Genomic DNA, 12183 nt, shown 5'->3' on the forward strand with positions numbered 1-12183 from the left:
TATTATTCTTTTTACTATATAATAATATTAAATAAATTTAACTTTCGTTAATATATTTTATAGATCATTATGCAGAGTTACAAATAAAACTTTTATTTTAAAAAAAAATGTGAAAAAAGAATTTTGTTCTCAAAACTTATTCAGAAAATAGAGAATACTATACTATTAAAGTCATTTTTTATTTCATCCCAATATTTCAATCGATTACTAAGATAGCAAAATTCAAAGTGTCCATAACATTTAAAACAGTGTAAAGATTATAAATGAATCTAGATTTTTCCTGGAAATGCTTATATTCTTCCTGGAATCGCTTGTCTGAAGTTTGAAATAGGTCAGTGTGACGAGGCACGAGTGAAAGATCTGAATGAATGACAAGGATAGAAAGAGTAAATGGTTAAAAATTATCCTTTTCTTTACACGATATCTCGAGGAACAGGAAGTCGCATCAAGATAAATACAAAAACATTTTAAAGAATAAAATTCTATATTTCTAATGATCATTCATTCGTTAAACGAAAATTAATATCTTCGGAATTATAGCAATTTAAATTTTTTCTAATTTTAATAAGATTTGGTCAAGTTTCAAGATAAATTTCATGATTAATACGTTTACTTTTAAAGAAATAATGATATATTGAAAACTTTAAGTTGATTTAAAATCTTAAAATCTTAAATTGAAGTAAATTAATTAATCATTACTTAATCGATTTAATTTAAGTTTAATTGTTATTAAAGAAATTTTACTTTTCCATAAAAAAAAGATCTTTAAATCTTTTTTTTCCCCTAATTTCTTTATTTATGATTTTAGTCTTATTTTAACTTAAAAAATCATCTCTTAAATTTTGGAATATTGTCTAATCATATATATATTAGAAATATATAATAAAATTTAACTTTTTGATTGTACTTATTTAATCGTTAACAAAAAAATTAAAAAATCATAAATATACATAATATAAGTCATAAACTATAATTTTAAAATAATTCTAAAGATCTAATAAAGATATTTAAAAAATTTATGTTAATTCGTATTTAAGTTGTTTAAATTATGACCAATTGTAAATTGTACGAGCGTTTCACTATAATATAATTTTAAACATCTTTCATGTCTTTCATGTCTTTCATATCAAGATATCAAATATTAATGTCTTCATCGCCAGATTTCTTTCCAATTAGAAATGCATAGCAAATTGGTTTGACATTCATGAATATGGATATTTATCGTATCGATTAGTTGTGCACCATCAAAGGTTCCGCTCTCTAGTATAGTTTTATCATTCTAACAGATATTAACAGACCTTTCTTCAATTCACGTAGAGATAGATAACTGTGCCAACACAGCTACGTATATCTATGCGAACTAAACGATGTGTCTCTTTCTCCCAATATGCTTTTCGTTGAGCTTAACGAACCGAACATAACGAATTGAGCGTTGTGGAAATCGAATATCTTGATGCATGAAATACGACTGTTTAATTCAGAAATGGATCACGCGAAAAGAAATTTTCTTTTTAATAAACTAACAATATTTCCATATTATATTTATATCTCTTATTTATATCTAAGCAATTCAAACTCTAACTTAAAACATTTTATTTTTCGAATAAATTTACGATGAATGTTTTAAGATATTATAGTATAAGTGATGAAGTAGTGAAATAGGTAGACTATCCTATATAAAAAAAATTATTCTTATTTTTTTTTTTTTAATATTATTTACTTCACTATTTTTTATTTTTTTAATGTAGCTTAGTCATATGATATAAAATACATTAATTCGAATAACGTGTAATAATAAATATGTTAAATCTTAATTTAATATTTCAGGAAATTTAACTTTTATTTTATATTCTGAATAATTTTGATGACAATAATATTATTATTATAAATAAATAATTTATATTTAATCTATTTAATGCTATTAATCAATGTTGTGTTTAAATATTAAAGAATTTTTATAATTCTGATCATAGAAGCGGGATATACTTACTATTTCCTATTCTGACATCTAGACTGCTGGCCTAATTCTCTATTTCTTTCGTATATATACTCATACTACTTCACATACTAAATGTATCGTCACACATGTAGATATACAATGGCCTGCTATTTATATATATGTATACTCTGTTATATGCAATTTATTTTTACGGTTGACACGATTTTATTACGATTATATTCTTTTATAATCAATTTAAATAAATTGTACAAATACAATAATTGATTTAAAAATAAGCGAAAAAAAAGTCGTTTATTAAAAATGATTTCTCATTTAAAGATAAATTTCGATATCAAATTTTTTCTTCTTTTCTTTTTCTTTTTCTTTTTTTTTTTTTTTCCTACTGTTTTTAAATTCTTCCTATAAATGAAACAAAGTAGAATTTAAGCGTGTTCCAATAAAGAAAAGTTTTTTCATACGACGATGAGTTGACCATCCGTGCTTCATGAACTCGACGGTGAATGGCTGAGAATGCAACTTTCCAGAAATTTAATTCAAAGTTTTGGAACGTCTAGTGCGCTGCTCTCAGTTTCTGCTACGTATTAGGGTGTCTTATCGCAAGTTGTACGCTCTACGTTATTAACAATATATCAGGAGTTTGTATATAAAGGCATACTTTCAATCTACAAGAGAATGCTTTACTTAACATTTTCTTTAGGGCATGTCTCGATGGAAATTTGATCAATTTTATTATTTTCTTCCTATTATTATTTTTAACGTGACTGGATTTTGTGCGCTTCTACACATATACATATATATATCGTTATCTATTTACTTATTTTCACACGAAAAATCACTTTAAAATAAATAAATAAAAAAATTATAATAAATGAATGTTTTAAAAATACATACATACCAGTAGATACAATTTTATATAATATTTTGATAGAATAAGATACGTAACATATGAAAGATTATCATACAATTATACAATTATATACAATTGAAGGATTTACAACAAAGTAATTTATTTGTAAATATTTTGCAATACTTAAAACATTTATAATTGGATTATATAATTTAAATATTATCTGAGAAAATTATTCTTCATTATTAATACCTTTTAATATTTAAATCATTAATATTTTTATTTGTGAAAATAAAATTGAGTTTAAAAGAAATTGAAAATTTTTCCTACTTGTTGCAAATCCTTTATCAAATACAAAGCAGAATACACCGAATAAATCAAACAAATAACACAAACAAATATAAATGTGATTATCCAATTTCATCTTCTAAGAAGCTCATGGCATGCACATCTTTTGGGCTGACCCTCGTATATGCACGTATAGTAACTATTTTTTATATTCACGATACACATACTGTAACTCGTTTCGTTGTATTCTCGATCTAAATCATACATGGTATTTTTTTTTTTTTTATTTTCACGTTTGATTTCAAACTAGCATTTCTTTCCATAACGACCAATTTCCTCTAACAGCATTTTACATAAGTGCTAATAGACCAAACTAGAGCCCGCTTCTCCTTTACATATCCGTGAATTAGAACTGTCTCTGCGAGTATCAAACTGCGTTTTAGAGCCGGAGTAGCGGCGAGGAAGGACTATCGCCAAGCCAAAGCAGCGACTACGAGGATCAAGAAGAACTTGAGAATCAACATCCGGCCGCCGTACACACAGTACGTGACATATACAACTCCTCCTTTCACAAATGTCTCCTTTTTCTCTACTTTCTGTCCTTTATTGTCGTCGTCGTCGTCGTCGTTGTTGTTGTTGTTGTCGTTGTTGTTGTTGTTATTGTTGTTGTTGGCATACTGTGTTGCATGATCATGTGGCTATTTATTTAGAAAAAAATGTGCAGTAGTGAAAACTACTAACAAGCGATATATTTGTTGCAGTTGTGTGCGGAATTGATTCGAAACTTCGGGTCGAGTCGGAAAAATTCGGGCTGGATCGGATACGATCTCGATATCGTTTCCCATATTGTTCAGGATTCGAGCTAACTTCGGATGAATTCGGCAATAATCGAACGTATTCGGTTAATGGGTTTAATAAGCTGATTGGAAGTACGTTTCTGATGCTTAAACCGATCCGATTATTGTCGAGCTAATCCGAAGTCAAACTAGAATCCGAACCTGTTTGCAATCGAATCTTTAAAAACTTCAAACAATACGAGATTATAATTCATAACTTCGAGTTGTTGTATATTTCTGGATTAAAATTTTTCGAAGGGAAAATAGATTTTTCATAGTTCGAAAACTGTTTGGAATTTTGAAAATTAAAAATTAAAAAATTAAAAATAGTAAATTCTTAACTTAATAATTCAATTTTTATGTTCTCGCACAATTCTGCCATTTATATTCTAGATAAATAAAAAATAATGTCGGTTTCAACATTTCAAATTAAAATAAGAGACAAATTGTTATCTAAATCTGTAATTGATCCAAAAAATTATTTTGAATCTTTCTTATATACGATAATAATTGTTTCTCATTTATGTGAAGAAAAAAAAAGGAATAATACAATCGACATTATCTTTTTCATTCTTTCAATACGGTATAGTTGTTGTGGTTTCCATTTTAAAAATTCATTATAACGAAATATTTAGGATATTTTTTTTCCTTAATTTCTTCAAATTTCTTGTACCTTGTCTATCTTATGGGGTAAGTAATTTATTCATACCGCTCTCGCTCATTTCATTCATTTCACTCATCTGGTTGGTCGTTTCGTAGCAAAGCTTTCAATGCCAATTGTTTGATTTCTGGTCTGGTTTTTGTATAGTTTTTAAAAAATACACGATTAACTCGCTATATAAAAACATCGCTCTTTTAAATTTCAAGCCAGATCGGTGAAATTGCCATTAGTCGAAAAATTGCGCAGTGTCAAAACGCATGCGAGCTTTTTCTTCGTTCAAATTGTATTCGTGCTACATTATTGCCATCGATTAGATTTGATAGTAGAATTTCATCAAAGACGTATACATCAAACACGAAAGTAGACGCTTTTTTTTGAACATGATCACGAAATATACAGCCATACACGTGCGTCTACTCCACCGACAAGTCGACAACGACGTCACGCAGGCTCAAAGCTGAGGTTCGATAGCCTCTGCAAATCTTCCATGGTCGTGCCTTATGCATAATCGTTGCATGTTCTCAAAAACCACAGAAGAATCGTCACAATCACGAGAAAGGATCCAAATTTCAGTCTCCCTTGTAAAAAGACTTCATTGACAGACTTGTGCAACTCGATCGAGGAGTTGTGCGAAACGAAGAGCTCGGAATTTGCAACTCGAAATTTCAATTCGTCATGATCTTTCGATCTTTTTTTTAATAATGCATACAATAATAAATAAAAAAAAAAAGTAAAGCCATTCTTTCTTATAAAATTATACAACATATAGTATTAATCTTGAGGTCAGATATTTCATCATAATTGAATTAAAAATGGGCCCTCGTTCCGTGCACCTCTTCAATTCTAATTTAACGTATTACGTATTGTGAAGTTCCTCTTTTCATTTCCATCGATACAAGCAAAGATTCCAAGTGAAACTTTCCCAAAAACTTTTCGACGTTTATGAAATTCTCGATTCGAAATTTCCAGTCAGAAGCTAGCGCTCTGCTCGAGGGGGACGCCAGGGCGGGGATCGCGGGACGTGCGAGAAATTTGAGGCACGACGTGCAACGGAAGATTTCAAGGCTGCGCCAGGATCGCGCCTCATCAGAGGCCTTCCCGTGCAGCGCGAGCAGCGTCGAGAGCCTTCCAAGCGGAAGTGGTTCGAGCACGCAGGCACTTGTGCGTGCAGGAAGCAATCACAGTTCGATATCCTGCGAAGACAGGGACGCCATCAGCCCAACGTCTATTGGACCTGTGCTGTGCAGAGCCAGGGCACTGGTCGATTATACGCCCAGCCCTTATGACAAGGAAGCATTAAAGTTTAAGGTTTGTTTTCGAATCGTTGTTTAAGAGTGTCACTCTTCACGCAAAGTATCATATGGAGGAAGCATCGATACTTGGATAACTGATTATTTTGTAAAGATTATATGTTAGATTTAACTGGAATTAAGACAGAATATAAACAATTAATATAAAATATTTAAAAATTGTAATTTATTATATATCTTAGATAAGTACGAGGTTTTTATTTTCAAACCTGTTTTTATAGATGCTTCAATAAAACCATTTGCATAAAATATTATATATCTAGCTCTTGGAATAAGGAAATATTAAAATATAAGATTTTTTTTTAAATTATTATTATAAATATCCCAATTTATTTTTTTTTGATAAATTATATTATATTATCTTGTCCTTATTATTATTATGAATTATCTTTTTCATAAAATATTACAGTTACTACCAAGTATTTATATATCCATTAATAACAAAAGCGTTTCTCCAATTCTTGCAAAAATTATCTCAGCATTGCCCTATTATCCTCTCGAAAAAATTAAACTTCGAAACAGAATTCAATATTCTTTCTTTTTCAAAATTATTCGCTCTCGCTCTTTCTCTTTCTCTCTCTCTGTCTCTCTCTCTCTCTACACGACTTCGCGATAATAATGAATCGCGAACATCGGATTCGATTCCGCATCCACTTGGCTCGAATTAGAAATTGTAAAGGTTTTCGAGGTTTTTTCAGGTGGAAAGTACGAAGCGAATTGCAATTGTGGCTTTTGTTGCAGAAGGGAGACATCATCGACGTGGTACAAATGAACAAGAGCGGGCTGTGGAAGGGTGTTTTGCACAACAGGATAGGCCACTTCAAGTTCATAAACGTCGAGATACTAAACGACAGGGTTCCAAGGCGGGGCGAGCCCGAAGGGCGGGGGAAGTGGGGCCAGAGGTATAGGCAGAAGCCCGGTTCCGTTCAAGAGCTCTTGCAGAGAATGAATCTTCAGGTAGAGAGCAATATCTTGCCACGGCTCGAACAAACTGATTCGCATTTGCATCGCTTCGAATGCAAAGCAGGGAAACCTGCTTTTATACGTTTCTTTATTCGCCTGGACCTCTCTCTTTTCATCCATATCCCACCACCCCGGCTAGCCTCCCTCGCGTGCATCTTTTATATCGCTTACAATACACAGTTCCACGAAAACTTGGCGTGTTCCTTTTTTCGTCGACACTTTTTTTTTCTTTTTTTTTTTTTTTTTTTTTTTTTATATCCATCTTCCTCCTTTCCTTATCTCGTCCTATCGATTTCCCGCTTCCCGCTTTTATCTCGTTCTTATCCTGTTCTCGGATGTTACCGGTGATGAATGTTCAGCTTCCTTCTCTCGTTAACGTTCAACCATTGGAAATTTAGAAAGTGGACGTATGTAAGAAGATATTTTTGCTGTGTTAAATTCCCTTGATTAAATAATTAATGGAATTGAATGGATCGTATCATTAAATGATAATCAATAATGATGTAATTAGTGTAAATTTATCTTTGATATCCTTAATTAATGTTAATTTGTTTTTTTTTATTATTCTGGTTATAAAGTTAATAATAAATAATTCAATCATACTTGAATTATTGATCGACAAAGACATTATATTATATTACAGTTGATTTATTACTTGTACATACATAAGATCACTTATCAATCACTTTTTTTGACATTCTATGTAAGCTAAATTTTTATATTTCCACATTCCATCGAGAAATCATATTTTTTTTTATATCTGAAGCAAAACTTAATGTTAAATATATATATATTGAAATTGATCAATGTTATTATGATCAATTATTTGATTTCTGAAGAATCACTAATACTAATTTATCACTATCACTATCACTAATTTAATCATATTTTGACATTAAAACTTTCAAAAGGAATTTTTAAAAAAGTGAAAATTCTGAATGATTGATTCTAAATGTGATTTATAGCATTCTAAATAGTTTTTAATTGTTATACTTTAACTTTCTTTTAATAATTTGTAATAATTGTTTGCAATGAAGAATGTTCTCTATTAATTCATATTTATTTGATCTGATTATGAATTGGTTACACGGAATGAAAATAGAAATAATGAAATTTTGTATTTTTACAGGAACATATTCCTGTTTTTGTATTTAACGGATACGAGGATCTGGAACTCTTCAGGGAAATTGAAGCCGCGGATCTTGATTACTTGCGTATACATCAGCCAGAACATCGTGCTAAGATACTTACAGCTGTGCAACTATTAAATGATCTTCAATGTGAGTTTCTAGAATTTACATTTCCTTTCCCAATAGTAATTAAATTTGTATCTTAGTATACCATTTTTCTTTTTTAGTAGTTTTAATTTAATTACTTAATAACAAAATGAATGAGTAATTATAGAAAATTTACGATTATTTGAGTTTCTTGAATTTAATAATCTTTCAAGATTAAAATTTTGATATAAAATATTGCAAATAATTAATCGAGGAGATAATAAAATTACAATTGATTTATATAATTTTATTAAAAATGATAAAATAATAAGATAATAAAAATTATTATATTAAAGATTTATTTAACTTACTAAATTAATAAATATAAACTAAAAGATAATAAAATATATTATTATTTCGCATGTTTGTATAGAATTATTTATATAAAAAAAATTATTCCATTTTTTTCAAATTTTTTATAATATTCCTCGATTTAAAAAAGAATTAAATCTTCAAAGAAGAATCAGAGAAGAAATTAATAAAATGCTTAATAAATTAATGACTACAAATAATAACAAAAATTCGTGATAAACTCATATTCACAATTAATATCCAATGACGTATTAACAATAATACCACACCTCTTAAAAATATCTTAATTTTCAAACAATTCAAATCCGAGTCGAAAAAATACAAAATAAAAAATATTTACTACGTAGGTATTTCCATTAATACCAAAATTTCAGTAGTAAATAGAATACTACACAAGTTCTTGTTCTGTTCTAATAGCCGGAAGCGAGGGCGATTTAGCTTCAAGCTCGGAGGGTGACGAGGTAAGTCGACTGGTCTTAACCTCTGGCCAGACATCCGGCCATTGTTCACCGTTTAATCGTCGCCAGTTCCCGCGGGACTCTGGCTGTTACGACGCTCACAAGAATCCCACTAGCCGGCGAACCGTAAGCCCGGAATCGACAACGACTACCAAGCTGCCCAGAGAGAACAATCTCGATTCCGCGGCGCCTACGAAGAGCGTAAGCGGCGTCAGCACAGAAGGGAGCACGGTGACCGACAGCAAGGACGACTTCCACCCCAACATACCCATCACGGCCAACGTGGCCGGGCAGAAGGAGAGCCAGTTCGATAAATCGCCGTTGCTTCGTAGCGGAAACGTTCGGTTTATCGCGAAAAGAGGGAATTTCGGCGAGACGGTGGTGATCGAGGACGCATGCGAGGGTGGGCAAAAACTGGGAGGCATGGTGAAGTACGTGGTCGGGAGCAGTGACCTTGGCCTCGAGAACAGCGGAAATATGACAGGTCTTGGACAAAGGGGTTGCCTGAGCGAGAAATCGAGCGACTCGGGCGTCAGCTCGTCGAGCATCAGCTCTGCACCGCCACCTAGGGACAAAGTTCTTGCCAACGTTGCCTCCGACTCGCCCACCAAGAACTTTGGCAATTTCACCAGAGCGTCCCCCACCTCTCAGCCAGCCACCAATAAGAGCCAGAGTGGGGAGGCCAGTTACCAGTAAAGGATACTGATAGAGGAGGACAGGAGACCGATCCCGATTCATCTTGCCTTTACATTGTATTTTCATAAGTTTCATTGTAAATTATTGTACACTTACTACGCGATAATGTAAACGCGGATTTTTAAAAGATTGTTAACAAGATCGTGCAATTTCAATGGAGTTCTTCTGCTGTATCCGTAAGTATTTACACAATTTGTTCGAGGAGGGATTTTAACCTTTTCGATAGCTTGATTCGATCAAGAAAGGTATGCATGTAGTATATGAATGTACATTGAGAAAATAGGTTTTCATACCAGTGAACGATGATCGAAATTTCGAAAAGATACGTACACAAACGCGATAGAGAAGATTGCTACATGTTTCACGCTCGTTTGTATAACTATTTTGTAATATACTTTCATTGTCTATTTTGAGAACTAACAAACAAAACGTACTACCTATAATGAATCTTCGGAGAAGGGTCAACTTGTTGAAACTTATTGAGACGACTTATTGAATATGACTGAAATGATTTATAAAATGTTATGCAGTGATATATCTAGTATTCCTGTAATTCAGTTTATCGAATGAACTTGAAACCGGAACGTAGAGAATGGCTGTAAACCGAGAAACGAGCTTAAATGGAAAATGCACGTACAGATATGGAATCCTTTCGTAGGATTCACACGTTGAAGAACCAATCAATGAATAGCGGTTACTCGGTGTTTAATATTTTATTTCCCCGTTAAAGGCAATATTTATATAATTTCTTCTCTTGTTTTGTCTTTTTTTTTTTTTTTTAACCCATCCTTGAATCGAAAGGAATAACGCTTCGCTAACTTTTATTGCCTCGTCGATTCTTTGTCCTCGTTATTTCATAATCAAAACTTCGCGGCTGCTCGTTATTTTTTTTTAACGAGAATTCCAGCTTTATCTCGATATTGGATCAAAGCTTTCCACGTGATTATTTTTCACTCCGAGTTTTTTATGACTCTCGGTAAATGAGACGATGAGAAGGAAAGAGGAGACGAGCCAGATATAAAAATTTATACGGCCTCGACGAGAGGAACGAGTAACAACGTTTGTATCGTGCACGAATGGAATAAAATTTTTGGCAGTACGATGAAATATCGAGAGGAGCCGTGTCACTGCCAATCATTTCATGATCTCGTCTATCGTTTTCGACGCTCGTAATAAATGAACTAATGATAATATTGTGATAAGATTGCATTTACGTCTAAATAATTTTTGTAAATAGATTAAAGATTCGCAATAGAGGATTCATCTTTGCAATTTGTATACAATAAGCTACAGAGAACAGAGACTAATGAGATGTTTAACGAGGAATAATGAGAAGAGACATGTTGATCTGTCAATTCAACAGTTGGACTTCAATCAGCTGTTTCAGCTGCCTATACGAGAAATGGAAACTTTTTTTAGATTAAAGACTGCCAACAGATTAAAACTTTTTGAACACGTGATAAAATGTTCGTTTGCTATTATTTTTGAGACTAGATTACTTTAATGAAAAATGCATATGATTTGACGATTAAACAGTCGACACAGAAATATGAAAGATAAGGATTATTATGTAATAAGAAAGAGAGAGAGAGAGAGAGAAAAGAAATTTGTTATTGGATCTTATATTCTAAAAAATTTATTTATTCGAAAATTGAATAATATGTAAAACTGAATAGTAATCAAGTTGGATAAAATAATAAAATAAAATGGTAATATAATATACAGTTTAAATAATATTTTTCCTCCTTCAAAATAAAACTACATTGCATTGTTATTAACTTTTGTGCATGAAATAGTGACTTTCTTCAAATTTCGAAACAATGATAAAATGATAGTTAATAATTATCAAAATAACCTTTTATAAAATTATTTTATCCAATCTTATTGCAACTAATTGATTTTCCTAATATTTTGAATTATATCGTTACTAATTTTTCATATGAAAACAATTACATTTACTAATACATGATCGACAATCCCCATCATCGATGCAACTTAAAAGTTAAAAAGTTGTTCTTCGACAAGATGGTAAACTGTACATGTGTATATTGACTATATACCACAAAACAAAACGTTCAAAGTTACAAAGTTTTTGTATGTATATATACAGCACACATAGAAACCTAATGATGTTTTATATTGAATCCAACTTTTGCCAAAATTTTAGACTATGACAAATCTATACATAAAAATATACATATGTTATATATCACACCGTTGGCTCTTATGTACATCTTTTGTATAGTGTAAAATGATCGATGAATTTAAAAAAAGAAAAAAAAGGCGACAGAAGAACGAGATCAGGAATGAAATTCGAGGATAGAAAACTCGTGAAAGAGGAAGAAAAAAAAGGAAAAATATAAAGGACACAATTATCAAAAATAACGATCTAAGAACTTCTATTGCATATGTAAATAGAATATATTAAAAATATATATTCGTTTCGATAGAGCGATTCGATGACTATCCAAAATGGCGGAGACTGATGAAGCAAACGTTAGAGAATCTTATAGACTTTAATGAAAATGCATGTTTACCTTCTTCATTATTATCGATTTACAAAAGTAGCTTTAGG

General features: G+C 31.3%; 1 protein-coding gene across 5 annotated transcripts in view; it reads left to right on the forward strand.

Annotated features, from left to right (window-relative positions):
• The window catches only part of LOC413382 (SAM and SH3 domain-containing protein 1), a 468674-nt gene extending 457485 nt beyond the window's left edge, over positions 1 to 11189 (forward strand). For 3 of the 5 annotated variants that reach the window (XM_016914098.2, XM_016914100.2, XM_396827.6), the window contains 5 exons: positions 3539 to 3637; positions 5562 to 5900; positions 6644 to 6859; positions 7995 to 8145; positions 8872 to 11189. In XM_016914098.2, coding sequence (XP_016769587.1) covers positions 3539 to 3637; positions 5562 to 5900; positions 6644 to 6859; positions 7995 to 8145; positions 8872 to 9608 — 1542 coding nt within the window. In that variant the 3' untranslated portion in view covers positions 9609 to 11189. The remainder of the gene's footprint in view (positions 1 to 3538; positions 3638 to 5561; positions 5901 to 6643; positions 6860 to 7994; positions 8146 to 8871) is intronic. The other 2 variants (XM_006558129.3, XM_016914101.2) reach the window with 2 other exon arrangements.
• Positions 11190 to 12183: the final 994 nt, after the last annotated feature.

Source organism: Apis mellifera, linkage group LG9 (assembly GCF_003254395.2).
Source record: "Apis mellifera strain DH4 linkage group LG9, Amel_HAv3.1, whole genome shotgun sequence".
Lineage (NCBI taxonomy): Eukaryota > Metazoa > Arthropoda > Insecta > Hymenoptera > Apidae > Apis > Apis mellifera.